This window comes from Sminthopsis crassicaudata, chromosome 5, assembly GCF_048593235.1.
Source record: "Sminthopsis crassicaudata isolate SCR6 chromosome 5, ASM4859323v1, whole genome shotgun sequence".
NCBI lineage: Eukaryota > Metazoa > Chordata > Mammalia > Dasyuromorphia > Dasyuridae > Sminthopsis > Sminthopsis crassicaudata.
This window is the reverse complement of record NC_133621.1, coordinates 169,184,151-169,206,020: the sequence shown is the minus strand read 5'-3', so window position 1 is coordinate 169,206,020 and position 21,870 is coordinate 169,184,151. Positions and strand designations below refer to the sequence as shown.

General features: G+C 33.2%; 1 protein-coding gene and 1 long non-coding RNA gene across 2 annotated transcripts in view; one reads left to right on the top strand and one right to left on the bottom strand.

The window, feature by feature from the left end:
* The window catches only part of TAF3 (TATA-box binding protein associated factor 3), a 218,507-nt gene that overhangs the window by 183,152 nt on the left and 13,485 nt on the right, over nt 1-21,870 (top strand). The window contains exon 5 of the mRNA XM_074268711.1: nt 17,605-17,860. Within this exon, the coding sequence (XP_074124812.1) occupies nt 17,605-17,860 (256 nt within the window). The remainder of the gene's footprint in view (nt 1-17,604; nt 17,861-21,870) is intronic.
* Nucleotides 9,214-13,045, bottom strand: LOC141543450 (uncharacterized). The gene is made up of 3 exons (XR_012482450.1): nt 13,011-13,045; nt 11,764-11,829; nt 9,214-9,284 (listed from the first exon to the last, which is right to left on the bottom strand). It is a non-coding gene; the product is annotated as an uncharacterized LOC141543450 (long non-coding RNA).

The following is a 21,870-nucleotide window of genomic DNA, read 5'->3' as shown; positions in this document are numbered from 1 at the left end:
TAATTCTCCTTTGATCACAAATTCCTTCCTTCTCCACAAGTCTGAGAGGTAAACTATCCTATGTTCCTCTAATTTATTTATAATCTCGTTCTTTATGTCTAAATCATGGACCCATTTTGATCTTTATCTTGGTGTACAGTGGTAAATGTGGGTCATTGCCTAATTTCTGTCATACTAATTTCCAGTTTTCCCAGTAGTTTTTGTCAAATAGTGAATTCTTATTCCAAAAGTTGGGATCTTTGGATTTGTCAAACACAAGATTGCTATAGTTATTGACTATTTTGTCTTGTGATCATAATAACCTATTCTACTGATCAACTAATCTATTTCTTAGCCAATACCAAATGGTTTTGGTGACCGCTGCTTTGTAATATAGGTTTAAAGCAGGTACAGATAGGCTACCTTCATTTGATTTTTTTTTCATTAATTCCCTTGAAATTCTTGACTTTTTATTCTTGCATATGAATTTTGTTATTTTTTCTAGGATATTAAAATAATTTCTTGGGAGTCTGATTGGTATAGCACTAAATAAATAGATTAGTTTAGGTAGTATTGTCATCTTTATCATATTTGCTCGGCCTATCCAAGAGCACTTAATATTTTTCCAATTATTTAAATCTGACTTTATTTGTGTGGAAAGTGTTTTGTAATTTTGCTCATATAATTCCTGACTTTCCTTGGGTAGATAGATTCCCAAGTATTTTATTCTATTGACAGTTATTTTGAATAGAATTTCTCTTTGTATCTCCTTTTTTTTTCAAATAGTTTATATAGCATTTGGAGTTAATTGTTCTTTAAATGTTTGGTAGAATTCACATGTAAATCCATCTGGTGCTGGGGATTTTTTCTTAGGGAGCTGATTAATAGCTTGTTCTATTTCTTTTTCTAAGATGGAACTGTTTAACTAATTTACTTCTTCCTGTGTTAATCTGGACAAGCTATGTTTTTTGAAAGTATTCTTCCATTTCATTTAAGTTTTTGAATTTATTGGCATAAAGTTGGGCAAAATAACTCCTAATTATTGCTCTAATTTCTTCTTCATTAGTGTAGAATTCTCCCTTTTCATTTTTAACCCTAACAATTTGATTTTCCTCTTTCCTTTTTTTAATCAGATTTACTAAGGGTTTATCTATTTTGTTGGTTTTTTTAATAGAACCAACTCTTAGTTTTCTTAATTAATTTAGTAGTTAAAAAGTATAGTATTAAAAAGAGTAAGGCCTATTTTTAAAAAGATTATTCCACAACTGAGTTTCCATTTTTGTTTTGTTTTGTTTTTTAAATCTTTTTAAATGGTTAGAGTTTTTGATTTAACATTTATGCAAGTAATATGCCAAATAAATTATTATGATGCTACTCTACCAGCCTGAAACATTATTTTCCCAGTTAAAAGATACTGAAACAAATGAAAAAAATTTTTTTAACATCCTGAGAGTGCCCAAAGCTCTATTTTTACTCACATATTTAGTTAACAGAGATGAAAGTCCTTTATTTGAGTCTTTGGAAGGAAGATGATCAATTAATTAATATTACTGATATTTCCTTTGATGAAAACAGATTGATTAGTTGACTTCAGTATTCATATATTTTGTAATATCTTTATTAGAGTGTTTAAACATGATTTATAATTATACAATAAGGTTCAAAATTTTAAGCAGGTATTGAAAATAAACGTTCATTTCAAAAATAGTTATTAGTTTTTCTATTTCTAAAAACTTCATTATCATTTACATAAATAATAACAGCAAATGCCTTTCAGAAAGTCATAAGATCCTTTTAGAAATTCTTATTCCATTAAATCTTCACTTAACTTAAAGGCCAAAAAATGTTACCATTGTCCTATGGAGGGGGTAAGCATAATTTTGGCCATATGAAGGTTTTCTTAATATAATTTCATTTAGTAATTTTATATTATGAATAATAAAGCAAAATAAAAATAATGGTCCTGTTTCTCATTGGTGCTTAGTAAATATTGTAATAAATAATAAATATTTAATATATTTAAGTATATTTATAAATACATGAGTATTTATAAATATACTTAAATATATTTAAAACTTCTACTTTTATTGGCAGTTTCTTATGTTTCTATGGAATGAATTAGAAAAAGCCACTTGTGTTAAATCCAAGTAACTGTCATCATATATCTATCCAATTTCACTTTTCTTTATCTTTTATGCATACTCTATACATCATTTTGACATCTTGAACCAATCTGCAGTTTTAAAACATACACACATGCACAAAATGAATTGAGTTGTAACCCTTTTAAGGATTTTTATAACTTGAATATTTGACTCTGCCAAAATCAGAAATTCTGTTTTAATACCTGTCTACCTTTGCTAGTGAAATTTTGGTAAAAGACATAGTTCCTTTAGATTTTCATCTTTTTTCAAGGTAACCTCTACTCTACCTTATCCAGTTGATTTCATTTTTCAAGTAAATCATGTCTTTGTTAGATATTAAACATTTATCTAATATTTATTTCAATCTATCACAGCCCAAGTGTAGAATTAATTTATTATTAGCCAAAATGACCTAAGAGAAATAGATTATGGTAGTTTTAGAAAATGTCCTTTTACCATTCAGGAAACAATGATAGCAAAAAAGGTTGTTCTGAGAGGAAGTTGTCAGCCTAAGATATTTAAAAGAAAGTATTTGCTCATGTTTAAAAAGCAAGAAAAAAAAAGAACATGCTTTCTATAACAAATTGAGAGAACTGATTTAAAAATTAAGAGGCAGGGAAAGAGTGCTAGACTTGGAGTTATTAGATTTGATTTCCACCTCTAGTGACTTATGTGATTTTTGGCAAGCCTCTTAAAATTCTCTGACTCATTTTTCTCACCTTAATTTAGGGAGATAATAATACTTGTTTGAAGGACTAATTGAGACTTTGTATATAAAGCTCTTTGTAAAATTTAATATATAATCACATGGCCCAATAGAGTTCTTTCCTGCAAAAGGGGCTATGACTTTTGGCTCAAGCAGAGTAACATTCAACCTGTGGAATCTCAAAGATGTTTTTTCAGTCTTAATGGTGCATTACTTCACCCCAGGATAGAACTACGGGGAAAAACAATCTCTTAAAGCTTAGAAATGGCTCACGTGCAATATCTCCCCTAAAAAAGATTGAGTTCCAACTAGGATAGTATTCACTATACAAAGTAGTATATATCAAAGATAGGACTCCTATGTTTTTCCTGTTTAATCAAAGAAAGACTTAAGACATAAAATAGTAACCCCATAGTTTCTATTTTTGCTCTCTTGAGAAAGAAGTCCCTGGAGACTTGGAAGACTACTTTAATCTAGATGGTATGATAGAACATCTCAAGGGACGGGTCTTCTGGTCAACCAGTGCATGTTTTCCTTTTAGTGTTGCCCTTCTCCTAGGAGAAGAGTATATTTGAAAGAAACATCTCACATTGGACAACCACTAACCACTTCAAAGGTTGTAGACCTCTTGAACTCTTTAAGTAACTGCTGAAGCTGGAAACGTGTCTCTAAGGTATCTCAAAGAAAAAAAAACAAAGCTGAAGAGGCATCTAGAAACTTGATGTCCAGTCTTAGGTCTCTACATTTTCTTATTGCCATGGAGTTTTTGACACCATAACTACTCATGGGGGAGAAGGAGTTAGAGAAATCCCCAACTCAATCCCCAACTGGAAGTCTAAGGGAGAAATAACAGTCACAAGCAACATGCTTAAAATCATGGGGAAGAGCACCACCCTTCTCCCAGGTAGGCTTACACTTAAGCTTACAACTTAAGGGATCATCCTCTCCTTCTCCTGCTCTTTATCGCATTCTCTTGCCAAGGCTTGCCTTTATATCTTTTGTAATACCCCCCTCCTTCTCTCCTCTGACACTTGTTACCACCATGATGCAGACCCTCATCACTTCCTGTCCAGATTATTGTAATAGTCTTTCAGTTAGTCTTTCTTCCACATGCTTGTTCCCATTTCAGGACATTCCTCCTTTAGCCTTTAAACTGATCTTCCCTAAAATTAAAGTCTGACTATACTATTGACCAATGACTATATGACTATTGACATCTCCAATTTAATAAATTTAATAAACTTAAGTGGCTCCCTGTCATTTTCAGGATCAAGTATAAAATCCTCTGGTGTTCAAATCCTTCATAATCTGTCTCATTTCTATCTTTCCAGTCTTTTTTTGTTATTCACCCCAACATAATCTTGCGGTCCAATGAAACTGGCCTCCTGGACACTCTATTTCCCAGCTTAGAGATTTTTGTTGACTGTCTCCCATGCCTGGAATTTCTTAACTTCTCAGTTTCACATAAAAATCAAACCAAACAAAAATGGTGAAAAGCATTGAGGTTATGTTATGAAGATCTGTTAAAGGAACTAAATATGTTTAGCATGGGGAAGAGAAAATTTAGGATCTGACATTATGGCTCTCGCCAAATAGTTGTGGAAAGGTTATTAAATGTGTCTTGTTTGGTCTCAAAGGATAGAACCAGGAACAATGGGTAAAAGTTGTAAAGAGGCAAATTTAAACTTGATGCCAGGAAAGACTTACCAACAATGAGAACCACTTAGAAGTGTAATCAACTGCTTTCAGACATTTAGCAGAAAGTAGATGAGCATCATATATATATTATAATGAAGATTCATTTTGAATATGGATTAGACTATGTGACTTCTGAGGTTTCTTTCTGTTCTTAAATTCTTTTAAACAGTCATATATAGGTTGAATATTTTGTTATTATAGCATAATTAAACTTCTTATATTTGTTTTCCTTGGGGGGAAAGTAGTAATCCAATTAATTGGAAATTTGACCTGAGTAATTATATTCTTTACAAATCATCATAATATTTTAAAACTTCATTGTTTTAGCGTTGAGAGAGAGACAGAGAGAGTGAGTAGAGAGTGTGTGTGTGTGTGTGTGTGTGTGTGTGTGTGTGTGTGTGTGTGTGTGTGTGTGTGTGTAGAGTCAGGAAGACTCATCTTTCTGAATTCAAATCTCATTTTGTATAAGACTAAATGTGGATTGAAGCATAGTATTTTGTTTGTTTGCTTTTTCCTTTCTTGTAGTTCCCCTCCCCACTTTGGTCTGATTTTTCTTGTATAACATTGCAGATATGGAAATAAAAGGATTGCATGTGTTTAACTTGTATTATATTGTTTGCTTTCTTGGGGAAGGAGGTAAAGGAGGGAGGAAGAAAAATTTGGAACACAAAAGTTTTACAAAAATGAGTATTGAAAGCTACCTTTACCTGTATTTGGAAAAATAAAATACTGCTGAGGAAATAATTTAAATAATTTTTAAAGTAATTTGTCCACAGTTAAATGGCCAGTGTGTGACAGAGGCAGGCTTTGGTAAATGATGAAATAAAATCAGGAGAGAACTTGTGATAGACTGTCTCAGTTCAAGTTGCATAGCACTAGTTGTTGTTTGAAAATGTCAGGTTTTAAGATACCATTTAAATACCAATAAATACATCCAAATCATTAGCCTTGTTTTAGGAGTGAAAAATGCATTAGGAAGCATTTGTTTTCACAAATGAATCTGATCATCTGTGTATTTTGTTGTCTTGTAAACAGAGTCAGTAGTTTGCTTAAGAGCTATTATTAGACTGGAATTGTTTAATATTCTTCCATATAGATGTAGTGAGCAGAAAGTTTAAAAAAAAAAAAAAGCACTTGAGCTTAGGTATCAAAAGAACCATGAAGAGAGTGTGTAAGGGTCCTTTAAATGGGCAGGCACAGCACAACAGGAGATTTGAGTGGCCCAGAAGTAATCTCTGTAGATATAGGACTGCCCTGTGGGTGGGATCCTGGCCATATTGAGATAGTTTCGTAATGGGTGACGGCTCTCTTGCTGGTTGGCTGTGTGTGTGACCTCACAGGCCCTTTATAAGTCCACTGCAGACAGCAGTCGCTCTCTTTAACCTGGCTTCCTAGCCTGGGGTAGCTGAGCCAAGCTGATGGATAGCTGAGAGGTAAGGAGTTTGGTAGTGAACACGTGGGTCTTCAGACCAGGTATTCACTAAGGAGTTAACAAGTCAGGGAAGTAAGTCAGGGCATTATGTGAGTAGGTATAATAAAGGCTTTTAAGATTACACGTGACTGTTCTTGAGTGTGCTACCGGTTATTAAACTATAGATTCAAGAAATCATGGCCAGAGACCTTTGAAGGCCTCAGAGGAGGCGAGCCGGGTAGAGTTGACACTGCAAAGGTCAGTGGTCAAAGGTACTCTGTTGGGCCTAGGACAGACTAGTAATTGTAACTGCCAGGCGGGCATGTTACAAGAGTGATTTGGTTTACTTGTAGCAGAAGTGATCAGGAAAATCTCTATATAATTCCACATCTCCTCAATGCATTTAGATAGCATTGTTGGATGTAGGGTACCATAAAGATAGATATTAGCACTAGCCTTTTCATGGGATTTCCTAGAATTACATAGGGAACTTCTGATATATTCCCAGTGACTGACAGGTAACATCCAAAAAAAAAAAAAAATTAGTAACTAAGTCAAATGAATTTTTCCCTTCCCTGGTCTTTAAAAGAATTAGTTGTGGAAATCATTTCATTCCTCTCTCTTGAACCTTTTTTCCTTTGTCCACAATCTTTCTTTCTCTTGAATTTCCAGCAAGGGATGGATGAGAAAGGATTTGTCCTCCAACTCCCACCCGCAATGTTGATTTGTAGCAGAAATATGATTTACAGAGACATCTAAAACTTTTAATAAAAAGTAAGGTATATTTAACTATTATTGTGACTTGATTGGATGATGCTTATGACTAGACTGTGGTTCTGAAAGATAACTATTCAAAAAACATTCTAATCATTACTATTGTAGCCCTGAGTCTAGCCAACAGTAAAGAATTTGCTATTAAAATAGAGGTGATGGTAACTTCATGGGAAGTGACCGTTTCATCTTCATATTAGTGAGAGAGAAGGAATGAAAAAGATGATATATGTACATACATTTAAGAATTTACAAGCAAATTTTGAAACTTTCAGACAGAAGTAAATTCTAGGAATAAATTTTAGTGGGAAAAGTTGTTTCCAGGAGGAAAGAATTAAATTCTACAGACCCTCCCCCACACAAAAAATCCCTCTGAGGAGAAAAGAGGGAGCAGCTTAAAGAGTTAGATGTTTCTCTACAGGTTATAAACTTGAATTTTTCAAACCATTTGTATAGAAGATGGAAATAATGATGAGTTATAAAGAGAGAACACAGTGTCAGGAGCACTGAGCCTGTGATCAACTGAAGTAGGCAATGAATGTTAAGAAAGCAAAAAAGGTTCCCCCCCCAAAAAAAAAAAAGTTGGGGGTGGCAAAAAGAGGATCAGAGAAGGAATAGAACTGCTGTTTGGAATGGATGAAAAAATGACAGGACTTACCTATGTTGAAAAAATAGAATTACTCAACTTTTATTTTGCTGATGCTTTCTCTTCCAAAGAGACTTTTGCATTGGGAAAGACAAAAACAAACCAAATAATGAATCAAAATTTAAAACCCAACCTGGGTAAGATGATTGTAAGAAAGGAACTAACTTACTTCAGTGATTTTTAATCAGTTGGATCAGATTTATTGCATTGTGGGATACTAAAATTACTGGTGGTTGTGAATGCTAAGCTGTTGTTATTGGTCATGATGGATTGTGGAAAATAGAAAAGATATTGTAGAACTAGTAAAGCACAAAGATCCCTATTTTAGTAAAGGAAAGAAGGCTGATTCTGCAAATTATATGCTAGTGAGCTTTATTCTGATTCCTAACAGAATCCTGGAATATATAGTTTAAGAGCATTTAGAAAGACAAGTAGTGGTAAAGAATGATGTATAACAACTGTTTTTGCTATATTACTTTAGTAAATGTTTTTGATAAGAGCTAATTAATGACTAGTTGTTAGTGGGAAGCTTACCAGTAGAGTTCATGAGCTACATTACCAAATTGTAAATATGACTATAAATTAGGGAAGTGAGCATATAATGTAGAATTTTGTATATGGGTTTAAATAATTAATTTCAGAAGAACAGAATGAAGAAGCTATACCTAAATAATAGTTCACATGAAGGATATTTGGAAGACATTGAAAAGGTAGTGTCCAAACTCAAAAAAAAGAAGGGGATAGTATCCAAACTCAAGATGAATCAGTAATGTGATGTGACAGCCAAAAACAAAACAAAAACAAAAAAACAAAAACAGTTTTTCACTACAAAAATCATCGTTTCATCTCATACCCATCAGATTAGCAAAGCTCACAAAAATGGAAAATGCCAAATGTTGGAGGAACTACAGGAAAACAAGTCACGTGATGCACTGTTGATGAAGCTGAGAATTGGCACCGCCATTCTTGGAGGCAATTTGGAACATGTCCCAAAAGTTACTTAATTTTCCATACTATTTGACCTAGTGATACCACTACAAGTCCCAAAGAAATCAAAGAAATAAATGTGTTAATTCAATAAGCATTTGTTGAGATATCTTTTAAGTTCCAGGAGCTATGAGGAATTGTGTTACAAAGATGAAAAATGACAGCCCCCTCATTCTCAAATTGAGTAAAGTACAGTGGAAAATGGTACCTACAAATAAATAAGTACAGTGGATAATGTCATGAAGGCAAAGGGAATGTATTAGATTTCATATTAGATTTGACTCTCAGTAATAAATGTGGGGAAATGACAGTCCTAAAGGTTATGATAAAGAAGAAAACCAGGGATGGACTGACACATACCCCCTAGATTTAGGAAGTAAGAGGAAGGAGATAAGATCCGGTGAACTCAGATTCCATAGAAGTCAACTCAGGAGGGATGAGAAATTCAAGAATTAAAATCTCAAGACACAAATGCAAACAGTTTCAGAGCTCTGTGGCACAGTGGATAGTGTCCAACTTAAAGTATTCAAATCCCACCTCAGAGCCTTGCTAGCTGAGAGCTTTAACCTCTTTATGCCTCAGTTTTCTTATTTATAAAATGAAGATAATGGCATCTATCCCCCAGGGTTGTCATGAGAAACAAATGAGTTAACATTTAAAGTGTTTTGCAAATCTTAAAACTATATATGATATTAAAGAGTAAAAGTGTTGATGCATGTGAAATTCACCAATAGACTTAGACTTTTAAAAGGCAGAATGATACAATGGAAACAACTCTAGCTTTGGAGTCAAAGATACTGGCCAAAAATCCTACTTCTGGGACTTACTTACTTGTGTGAACTTGGACAATCACTTCATCTCTCCAAATCTCAGTTTTCTTTTGTGTAAAGGGGGTTGTACTAGATTGTGTGTCAGGTTCCTTTCATCTCCATATCTGTGATCCTGTCAGCAAACAGTAGAAACAAAGGTAAACAAGAAAGGCAAATATAAATAAATATTTTACAGCTTTAGAAAGATAACTTCTATAGTGCTAGAGCTCAGAATGGGCTGAGATCAATTCTCATCTGATCAAGACACCAAAAATGGTCTTATAATTATCAGGAAGAGAAGATCAAAGAAGGAATGGGATACCTGACAACAGAATAAAGAAACGCTCAACTGATTTTTAAATTTTTGTTTTTGTTTTTGTTTTGTCTGTACAAGAAAGAATCACATAACAATGACCAACAGAGTTGTTACCCAAGATAAATAAAAGATCTGACTGATGAATGACCTTGATGAATAATTCAAGTTACCTGGCTTATTTTTAAGCTATATTTGTGTGTATTAAAAGATTTGATGAATGTGATTGTTGGGTCACTGTCAATAATATTTGGAAGATTATATTTATATTAAAATATTTTATATAAAATATAAATATAAAATATAATATTTATATTAAAAAAAGAACCACTGTAGAGCTAAACAATGGTATCCATCCTAATTTTTAAAAAGGACATTATAGGTTGACCTAGTTATCACTATTAGCTATTAACTATTATCACTATTAATAGTTATAACTATTACCACAACCTATACACCAGTTAACTGGATAGGACTGAAAGCTGCTAAATGAAAACTTTGTGCCAGTCACTGAGCTAGGTAATAAGCATGCAAATACAAAGAATGAACCAAACTTATTCTCAAGGGGACATTTCTTCTAATGGGAGAGACCCTAGGCAACCACCATTACCTTAACTCTCAGATCCTGATGGAGACCAAGAACTCTGATCTCAAAAGACTTGGGAATAACATTTCCAACCTAGAGCCCTCAGCTCTCATCCTAGGAAGCAGTTCCTGTGCAAATGCAACCTGGTAACTGCTCCTATATGTGCTGCAGACACACACTGAAGACCCAGATAAGAAAGTTCTTGCGTGTCAAATTGTTGAACATTAGCAACTAGCGGAAATGTAATAGTGAAAAGGACAGTTTGATATGCTCAATATGCAAGTGGCTATCTGTGGATTTTTTGCAAGAAGATTATAATTAAAATCAAGGAAACTGATAATATTACCAAGCTCTAAGATATAAAGAAGAGGTTTCAAGACAGAGCTTTGGGAAACAGTTATAACATACGACATAGATGATGATCAGTCATCAAAGGGAACTGAAGAAGAGCAGTTAAAGGAGAGAGTAGCACAAAAATAACAGAGAGAATATCTAGGAGCAGGAGGTGATCAAGAAGGTAAAATGCAGCTGTGGATGAAGACTGAGAAATGACCATCATATTTTGTGATTGAAATATTAGTAACTTGGGAGACACTAATTTCACTTTAGTGGTGAAGTCTGAAACCAGATTGCAAAAGGTAAAGGAGTGAATGAGAGGAAAGAAGGTGAAGGAAAGCCTTTATTGACTTTATTGATGGAGGTCTGTATGTACAGTAAGGGGGTAATTCTGAAGAATTATAAGGAAAAATTAGATTACGGAGTTGTGGGGACAGTTGATAAAGCACTTTGAATATAAATTTCTTTTGCCATTTCTGTAGCAAGAGTATGAAATAGAGACAGCATTTATTAATTATTAGTAATATCTTTGAAGAAGGATCTGTAACCTCACTAATGTGAACCTAATATTAAACATAATTCCCTGTTGCCCCTCACACCTTTATCTTCCTTTTCTGGTCCCAATTTCTTTTATGACATTGGGTTCCTTAGCAAAAATCTAGCTTGGTCTAGGACATTACTTTTTTCAAGCATCATGCATAAATCTAGAAATTTGAAAATAATGATGTTGAAAAATGGGGAAAAGTTTTTAAAATTATTTTAAATTTAATCGGAGTGCTAATATATAACTGCGTTAATCAAAGAATGTCTCTAATACCATTGCTTTATACAATAATGTGTTAATAGATGTGGTGGGCTCAACCTGGCTCAGGCTAATTCTTCTGGTAGTTTCAGAAGTAGGCCAAATATTAGCCGGAAATGAAACATTATAGGTCATACTAAAGGTAACAAAAGCAAGTTAAAAAGCTTGAGAAAAAGATGATGGATTAAGTCAGAAAATTCCAGGCTCTCCAAATTTTCTCCACAAATGACAGAACAATACCTTAAGGTGAAGTTGAGCCTCAAAAATAAATAAAATAGGGGTAGTTTTCTTTCTAAGACAACTTGATAGGATCTCAAGAAAGACTCTTCCTGAGGTAAAGGTTTGACCGATTGAAGTGCAAACATCTCCAAAGCTGACTCAGCTGAATCTACAAACAGGAAGTCCTAGGGACAGCTGGGTGGGAAGTTGCCTCAGCTTCAGGACCTTCCACCTCTGGATACTGAAAGTTGGACAATACTGGGCAAGGGAATTTGATGGCTGAGTAAGAGAAGACTGTTGTCTTGGGACTCCAGCAGAACTGTGTTGACTGTGAGTGAGAAAGAGGTAGCACACACCTGGTGAGTACAGTAGCAGGATCCAGCTTGCTGTGGGCACTTGCAGAAGAGTGGAGTTCCTGGTTTCTGTTCCAGGAATAGGGGAGAGTTGAAGTTAGCAGCTGCTGGAGGGAACAAGAACATGACTGTGTGGCTTGGAGGTGGAGAAGGATGCCCAAATTTGGGTCCCCAGGCAGAGTTCAGAAAATAATGATAAAAAGGACCTGAGGCTCAGACACAATACCCATACCTTGGGATTAGAACCTGATTATGATAATGTGTTTAAAAAATAAAAATAAAAATGAGTAAGCAAAAGAGAAGGAACCCAACCATAGACAGCTATTATATGGGGATAAGGGAAGATATAGGTTCATATTCAGAAGAAGACAGTAAAAGATTAAAACAACAACAACAACACTCAGAGAGAAATCTCAAATGGTCATAAGCCCCAAAAGAGTTTTTGGAAGAACTTTAAAAGGACTTCTAATATCAAATAAGGGAGATTAAGGTAAAATTAGGGGAAAAAATGAGAGCAATACAAGAAAATTATGAAGAGAGATTCAATTGGGGAAAAAGTTCAAGAAATTAAGGAAGAAATAACTCCTTGTAAACTAGAGTTGGGTGAGGAGAAGCAAATGACATTATAAGACAAGAAATAATAGAACAAAATCAAACATAAAAAAATAGAAGAGAATGTATTTCATTAGAAAAACAACTGAGATGAAAACCAGTGAAAGAGTGACAACATGAAATTTGTTGGACTACCTGAAAGTTACAATCATAAAAAGAACATTGAAAAAATATTATAAGAAATTATTAATGAAAATTATCCTAAATTTCTAGAACAAAAGAATAAAGTAGAAATAGAAAAAAAAAATCCACCAGTCACCACATGACACAAAGTTCAAGATAAACACTTATGGGAATATCATAGCCAAGTTTCAAAGCTCCCAAAGGAAAAAATATTATAAGCAACAAGAAAAAAACAACTTAAGTACCGTGGAATTAGAATCTGGATTGCACAAGACCCAACAACTTTCACACTAAAAGACCGTCTTGAAATATTAGATTTTGAGGAGCAAAAGAGCTATGATCAAAAATAAGCTACCAAACAAAGCTAAGTATAATCCGGAACCACCACCTCCAAAGACATTTAGTGACAAAAAGATCAGAACTCAATGGAAAATTCAACATATAAGATCTATGAGAAATGTAAAATAAACATTAAAGACCAATTATTAAGGGCTCAATAAGATCAAACTACTTACATGTGAAAAAGTTGTCACTTAAAACTGTCACTATTTGGGAAGTTTGAGGCTGAGCCGAGTATGAAGGAATGATTCTTTTAAAAAAAAAAAAAAAAGGGTAGGAAAAGGTAAAAAGTAATTATTTCATGTAAGTGTAACATGAAAGGAAGCACCAAATACAGAGAAAGCAGGTAGGGGTAAAGGACTGGTGGTGCTGGAACCTTAATCTCATTAGATCTGGGATAAAAAGGGAATAACATATACATTTAGAAGGGCATAAAAGTCTTTCCAATTTATAAAGAAATAAGAGAGTGGGGAGAAAGACTAAGGAAGGGACTTTTCAAAAGATTTAGGAGGTTGGAGGGAGAGGATAAAGGAGAGCCTCTTAGACGAGTGGATAAATGAGTAATAGGAAGGTAATTGGAAAGAATAAGGAAGGGTTTTTAAAGGTATGGATTAGGAAGATAGTGGGTAGAAGTTACCATAGTTAGACCTGTGAGGAAGGGTAGGGTAAAAACAAGGAGACTGAAGACTGTAGTGAGGAAAAATAAAAGGGAAAGAAATACACAAATAGTAGTTATAACTTTGAATGTGAATTGGATGAATTCATCCATAAAATGGAAATCAGTAGCAGAATGGATTAAAAAGCAGAATCTGACAATATGTTGCTTATAAGAAACACACTTGAAACAGATATAAAGAGTTAAAGAACCAACATAGAATTTACTATGCTTCAGCTAATGTTTAAAAAAAAAAAAAAAAAAAAAAAAAGCAAGGATAGCAATCATTTCAGACAAAGTTAAAATTAAAGACAGTGAATATCAGTACTAAATCTATATATGCTAAATATTATCACACTAAAATTTTTTAAAAAGTTATTTGAATTACAGGTGTAAATAGACAATTGTACTGTAATACTCTAATCTTCCCCTTTCAGAAGTAGATAAATCCAACCAGAAAATAAATAAGATAGGAATCAAGGAAGTGAATAGAATTTTAATTAAGCTAGAAATTATATCTATTTGGAGAGAACTGAATGGTATAGGAAGGAATAAATTTTTCTCAGCACCATATGTATGGTACCTTTACAAAGATTGCCTCCATATCAGAGCATAAAAAATTTACAGTTGAAAGCATCTTTTTTCAAATCATAGTACAATAAAAATATAATAAAGTAATCAATAATTTCATTAAAGAGAATGAGAACGTATCAAAACCTATGGGATACATCAAAAGCAATAATCAAAAGAAAAAATGTATCTAAATTCTTATATCAATAAAATAGAGAAAGAGAAGATCAATGAATTAGGTATGCAATTTATTTTTAAAGAATTATACAAAGAACTAAAAATCCCCAATTAAACCCTAAATTGGAAATCCTAAAAATTAAAAGTGAGATTAATAAATAAAACTAGGAGTTGGTTTAAATCAATAGTGGTTTTTTTTTTTTTCAATTTTTTATTAAAGCTTTTTATCTTCAAAAACATATGCATGGATAATTTTTGAACATTAACCCCTGCAAAACCTTGTGTTACAAATTTTCCCTTTCTTCCCCCCATCCTCACCCTAGATGGTAAGCAATCCAATATATATTAAATATCTTAAAATATATGTTAAATACAATATATATATATATTTATATATACAATTATCTTCCTGCATAAGAAAAATTGGATGAAAAAGGAAAAAGGAGAAAGAAAACTAAGTGCAAACAAACAACAACAAAAAAAGTGAAAATGCTATTTTATGATCCCCATTCAGTTCCCACAGTCCTCTCTGTGGGTGTAAATGGTTCTCTTCATCACAAAATCATTGGAATTGGCCTCAATTATCTCACTATTAGAGCCACAACCATCAGAATTTTGTATAATCTCCTTGTTGCCGTGTATAATGATCTCCTGATTCTGCTCATTTCACTTAGCATCTGTTCATGTAAGTTTCTCCAGGCCTCTCTAAAATCATCCTGCTGATCATCTCTTACAGAATAATAATAATATTTCTTAACATTCATATACCATAATTTATTCAGCCATTCTCCAACTGATGGGCATCCATTCCTTTTCCAGTTTATTGCCACTACAAAAAGGGCTGCCACAAACATTTTTACACAAGTGGATCCCTTTCCCTACTTTAAGATCTCTTTGGGATCTAGGTGCAGTAGAAACATTCCTGGATCAAAGGGTATGCACAGTTTGATAACTTTTTGATCATGGTTCCAAATTGCTCTCCAGAATGGTTGAATCAGTTCACAGTTCCACCAACAATGTATTAGCGTCCCAGTTTTCCATATCCCCTCCAACATTTTGTCATTTTCTTTTTCTGTCATATTAGCCAATCTGAGAGGTGTGTAGTGGTATCTTAGAGTTGTCTTAATTTGCATTTCTCTGATTTCTCTGAGCACCTTTTCATATAACTAGAAATAATTTTAATTTCTTTTTCTGAAAATTGTCTGCTCATATCCTTTGCAAATAAGTAGTATTTAAAATGAAAAGGGTGAATATACTACTAGCAAAGATGAAAACAAAGCAATTATGAAGAGTTATTTTGCTCAATTATATGTCTATAAATTTAACAATGTAAGTGGAATGGAAGAATATTTACAAAAATATGAACTGTCTACGTTAACAGAAAAGAAAATAGAATATCAAAAATTAGAAAAAAGAATTCAGCAGACCATAAATGAGCTTCCTAAAAAAAAAAAAAAAAAAAAAAGCACATGGACCAGATGAATTTACAAGTCCATGAAATATTTAAAATGACCAACTAATTCTGATATAAAATAAATCATTTGTAAAAATAAGTCATATGAAAAAAGTTCTAAATCATTATTAATTAGAGAATTGCAAATTAAGACAAATTTGAAATATCATTTTATACCTTTCAGATTGGCTAAAATGATAGGAAAAAGGAACAGATGCTGGAAGAGATGTCAAAAAATTGGGACATTTTTGGACTGAAACATAAATTTATCCAGTCATTTTGGAGAACAATTTAGAATTATACCCAACGAGTTTTAAAACTGACTCTATCCTGTGACTCAGCAATACCATCATTAGAATTGTTTTCCAGGATGATTAGGGGAAAAGAAAAAGAAAGATTGTAAAATATTTATAGTAGCTCTCTTTGTTATGGCAAAGAACTGGAAATTGCAGTGATATCCATCATTTGGGGGATGACTGAACAAGTTGTGGTATATAACCTTGAAGGAATACTACTATGCTATAAGAAATCATGAGCTCAATGATTTTAGAAAAATATGTAAAGATTTTCATGAAATAATGAAGAGTAGAACCAAGAAAACATATATAGTCATAGCAATATTATTTTAAGAACAATTTTAAGCAAGTCAGTCATTTTGACTATTATAAATATCCAAGTTAACTACAAAGAACTAGAGAAAGATGTTATCAGCATCCAGAGAAAGGACTGGTAAATAAAAGTGTGTATAGTATGGTTTTATATACATGTGTGTGAATATATATAATATTTGTCTAATGGTAGCCATTTCTAGGACAGAGTGTGGAAGAAAAGGGATAAAACAAAGTTACACGATAACTTTTAACTATTTTTTTTAAAAAGCAAGTTGTACATAATAGATTTGTAATTTCATTTGCAATCCTCTTTTTTTTTCTAATGTATTTTGTAATGGAAATGCATGTTTTATCTCATAAGTTCAGTTGTTTTTTTGTTTTTATTTTTTTTTAATGGAAGTTTATTTTAGCTGTAACTAGAAAGGATACTTAACAAGGATCTCTCTTTTAGCTTGGATACTTACTCTTTGGTAAAGGAGCAAACTTTTGGTGTTATAAGGAAAATATCCCTGGTCAGCAGGCTAAGGAATGGTAACTCAAGGCAGTGTTAACTTATGTGTTCTTGAGACATTCTACAAGTCTGGAGTTTTGGGACTCTATAGATTCTATATCACTTAAATGCCGGAAAGCCAAGTTATAGAAATTTGATTTACACCATAGTTTTCTGGGCCGATCAATCTTGGAGACAACTTCTTAGCCTTTTAGAGAAAGAAGTAGGTTAACATACATACAGAACTGAGAGCTTTGGGAAAGAACCCTGATTGATATTTATTCTATGGTAACATGTTTTTTTGGAGAATATATATATATATATATATATATATATATATATATATATATATATATATATATATAGAGAGAGAGAGAGAGAGAGAGAGAGAGAGAGAGAGAGAGAGAGAGAGAGAGAGAGAGAGAGACAGAGAGAGAGACAGAGAGAGAGACAGAGAGAGACAGAGAGAGAGACAGAGAGAGACAGAGTGTTTATATATTATGTATAACATAGATACATATGATATATAAATAAATAATGATAATAATAAAAAATTATCTTGGTTAGAGATGATAATAGAAACTAATGTAAGCCTTTGAATTTAAGGATTTTCTTCCCTCTCTAAATCAAAGCTTAAAAAGACATTTGTTGAAAGATGAGTAAAATGAATTTCCTAGATTATTTATTACATCATGCCAGAACATATATTTTCCTCACTTCTACCTCATATGAAAACATCATAGGCACTTAATAAATGTTTGTTGAGTTATATTCAGTTTTATTCTTACATACATTTCTTCCTTTGTGTTAACAGTGTCATCAGCAAGGTGGTTCCAGCGCCAGAGGCTAAACCATCTCCCTCTCTTACTAGACCCAAATCGCCACCACCTGTACCATCCCCAGCACCTGTACCTGTTCACATGACTCCGCCTCCAGTGCCTATACCACCGCCTCCACAAGCTTCTATATCACCTGCCATGATTCCTCCACCTTCTCCTGCAATTGCAGTAGCAGGAGGCTCCAAAGCACCTGTTCGTAGTGTTGTGACAGAAACAGTCAGTAATTATGTGGTATGTAACATTTGCTTTTTAAAAGTTCTTTTTTATTTCATTTACAATCCTGTATTCTCTCCTTCCCCCTTTTCTACCTTTTGAAAATTCAAGAAAAATAAAACTTGTTATAAATATGCATAGATAAGCCAAACCGATTCCCAGATTAGATATGTCAAAAATACATACATATACATATGTATACATATGTATACGTATGTATATGTCAATCTGTATTCTTGAGTTCATAACCTTTCTTTCAGAAAAGCAATAGATAGTGTTTTTTAATGAGTCCTTTGGAATTGTGGTTGATCATTGTGTTGATCAGAATTTCTAAGTCTTCCAGAGTTAATTATCTTCATAATAATTATATTAACGTATTAATCATTCTCCTGATGCTGTTCACTTTGTATCAGCTCATAAAAGTCTAGCCAAGTTTTTCTGAAGCTATTTCCTTCATCATTTCTTATAGCACAATATAGTATTCTATAACTTTCAAATAATAATTTGTTTAGCCATTCTCCAATTTATGATCACCCCATCAGTTTTCAATTTTTTGCCAACTAAAAAGAGCTTCTATAAATATTTTTGTACACATTAATCTTTTTCTCTTTGATTTCTTTGGAGTTATACCTGGTAGAGGTATTATTACTGAGTCAGAAGCTATATACAGTTTAATAGTTTTTGGATATATTCCAAACTTCTTTGCAGAATGGCTGGACCTGTAATATTTTCTTTTATTTGAAAGTAAATTATTATAAACTAATAAGCTTTAGCTTATTTTATTACAATGGAAATTTTGAATAAAAGTTGTTATATTTCAAAGGTAATTTGTATATGGCTGACCATAAGATCAGACATTTAGAAGTAGAAGTGACATTCAATGTCGTACAGTCCTACTCTCTCATTTTTTTTTTAATTTTATAATTATAACTTTTTTTTGACAATACATATGCATAGGTAATTTTTTAAAACATTATCCCTTCTGTTCCGAATTTTCCTCTTTCCCTCCACCCCTCCCCTAGATGGCAGGCATTCCCATACATATTAAATATGTTATAGTATATCCTAGATAATACAGTATATATGTGCAGAACCGAATTTTGTTGTTGTTGTTGCAAAGGAAGAATTGGATTCGGAAGGTAAAAATAACCTGGGAAGAAAAACAAAAAATGCAAACACTTTGCACTCATTTTCCAGTGTTCCTTCTCTGGGTGTAGCTGATTCTGTCCATCATTGATCAATGGGAACTAGATTAGATCTTCTCTATGTTGATGATATCCACTTCCATCAGAATACATCCTCATACAGTATTGTTGTTGAAGTGTATAATAATCTCCTGGTTCTTCTCATTTCACTCAGCATCAGTTGATGTACTACTCTTTCATTTCATAGATCAATAAGCAGGTCTAGAAAAGTTCCCTGGCTTGAGTCACAGAAGTAGTCACTGAAAAAACTAGAATTCAGATCAGGTTCTGAGACTTCAAGTCTGATGTTCTTTCTTCTATATCACATGATACTTTTATTGCAAGCCTCTCTTTTTTAAGATCTTAGGAATCCTTTGCTACAATCATGACATATAGATAGATAGATAGATAGATAGATAGATAGATAGATAGATAGATAGATTAAATAAATAAATAAATGTGTGAAGGGTAAAAGACATACAGGCGCTTTGTTGCTATTTCAGATTAGTGGGCATATGAACCCTGTAAAGGTCTTCCTTCCTTGATGATATAAAGCCAAATTTTAAAATTCCAAATATGCTTTCCCAGTTATATTTAAGTGCTTAAATAGATTTGTGATTTCATTGATTTAGGTAATTATTCCAGAGGTATAAGTCACAACCTCTCCAACCCACTGAGTACCATTCCAGGGTTTAACCCCTGTCACCTCTTCCATGAAGCCTTTTTCTGTGCTTTAGATTTTACTGTTCTTCCTATCTCCCAGATACTTTTATTTTTATTATATTTTGTGCTTATTTATCTGTATACTCTATGTGTTGTTTTTCTTCAATAGAATCTAATCTTCTTGAAGACGGGGCACTTTCTTGTCTTCATATCCCCAACAACTTTTCCATGCATCACAGTTTTCTTTTTTCCTTAGAGCTATGATTTTATCCATGTAATGGAGAATCCTACAAAGGAAATTTAAGTCTACCAATTTGGGGCAGCTAGGTGGTGCCTAGAGTCAAAAAGTTATGGGTTCAAATCTGGCCTCAGACACTAGCTATATGACCCTGGGCAAGTCACTTAATTTTTGTTTGCCTCACTTTTTTCAGCTGTAAAATGGGGGTAATAATGACTTTGATCCATCAGAGTTGTAAGAATCAAATATGGACACAATTGTAAAACCCTTAGCACAATGCTTGGCACATAATAGATGCTATATAAATGTTGTTATAGTTATCATCATTGTTATTAGGCTTAGTTCTGTGTTAATGATCTAAAGAGAAATTTTTTAAAAGAATGAGAAACATACTAGGAAAGAAGGAGGTCCGACTTTGTATTTCTCATAATTAGTATTCAAAGAAGAAGAATAAGTAAAACTGGCAGAAAAGGTAAGAATTTCATGAATCTCACAGAGATAGTAATGGGACTTTGCAAATGCTCAGAAAGAGATTATTAGGGACCCTTGCGCTAGCACAAGATGCAAGACCAGACACTGTATGGTAACTTCATTGCCTATATTTACTTCTGGGTCATAGTTCAAGATCAGGGAGGAGCTTTCAGTCAAGAGGAAGTGTAAGTTCTGAGAGAGAACAGGGATCCTTTCTAGGTAAGGACCAGAGTATAAAACAGAAAAGCAACGACCACACCTCTCCCCAGAACACTACGTTGAAAATACCAACAAATTCTATTCCTTCAGAGCTATCTCTGAAAACAACAATGCAGAAAAATCTGAAACTGGAGACAGTCCCCCTTCACTATTCACACCATTCACAGAACCCAATATTAGCACAAAGTTCCAAATCAAGAAATAGGGTGGAAAAAAGAACAAATGGCAAAAATCAAACCTAACCACAAAAAGCTATTTTGATGAAAAGATCAAGAAATAAACTCAGAAGACAACAAAGTTAAAATAACTACAAAGAAAGCCTCAAAGGAAGAAAAATAATAATAAATTGGACACAAGCCCAACAAGAATTTCTGGAAGTGCTTAAAAACTTCATTTTCAAAATGAAATAACAGTGGTAGAAGAAAAAATGGGTTAAAAAAAAAAAAAGAAAGCAAACAAAGAAAATTATAAAAAGGCAATTAACAGCTGGATTAGGGAAGGAAAAAAAACATTGAAGAAAATAGCACCTTATAAAACAAAATTGACCAAATGGAACAAGAGGTACAAAAATTCAATGATTCAATAATTTCTTGAAAAGCAGAATTGGCCAAATGAAAAAAAGAAGTGCAGAAGTTCACCAACGAAAATTATTTCTTAAAAACTAGAATTGGGCAGTTGAAAGTTAATAACTCCATGAGACATCAAGAAATAATAAAACAAAACCAAAAGAATTGGGGGGGGGGAACAGAAGAAAATGTGAAATTCATTTTTAGAAAAATAGCTGACCTCAAAAATAGATCAGGGAGAGATATTTAAGAATTCCTGGATTACTTAAAAGCCATGATCAGAAGAAGTGCTTAGACATCATTATTCAAGAAATTATTGGGAAAGGATTCTAGGCAGATGGCAAAATAAATCAGAAAACTTTCAGCTTTCTAAATTTCCTTCACAAAAAAAGACAATTTTGCCTCAGAACAGCAGAAATAAACATGGGTTAAAGTAATTGTCCTCCTAAGACAATTGAGAAAACCCCTGAAAAGATCCAATTTCCTAGTGTGTAGATTCTGTCTGAGGGAGTTGCAAATGTCTCCAGGCTGATTGTGCAGAGTCAACAAACCACAAGCCCTAGGGGCAACTGGATTGTAAGACAACCTCAGCTTTAAAAAATTTCATCTCACTAACTGTGTGGGGATCTAACAGTTGAGTAAGAAAAGATTGAAAGATCTTCCATTGTCAAGGGTCCCCAAGCACAG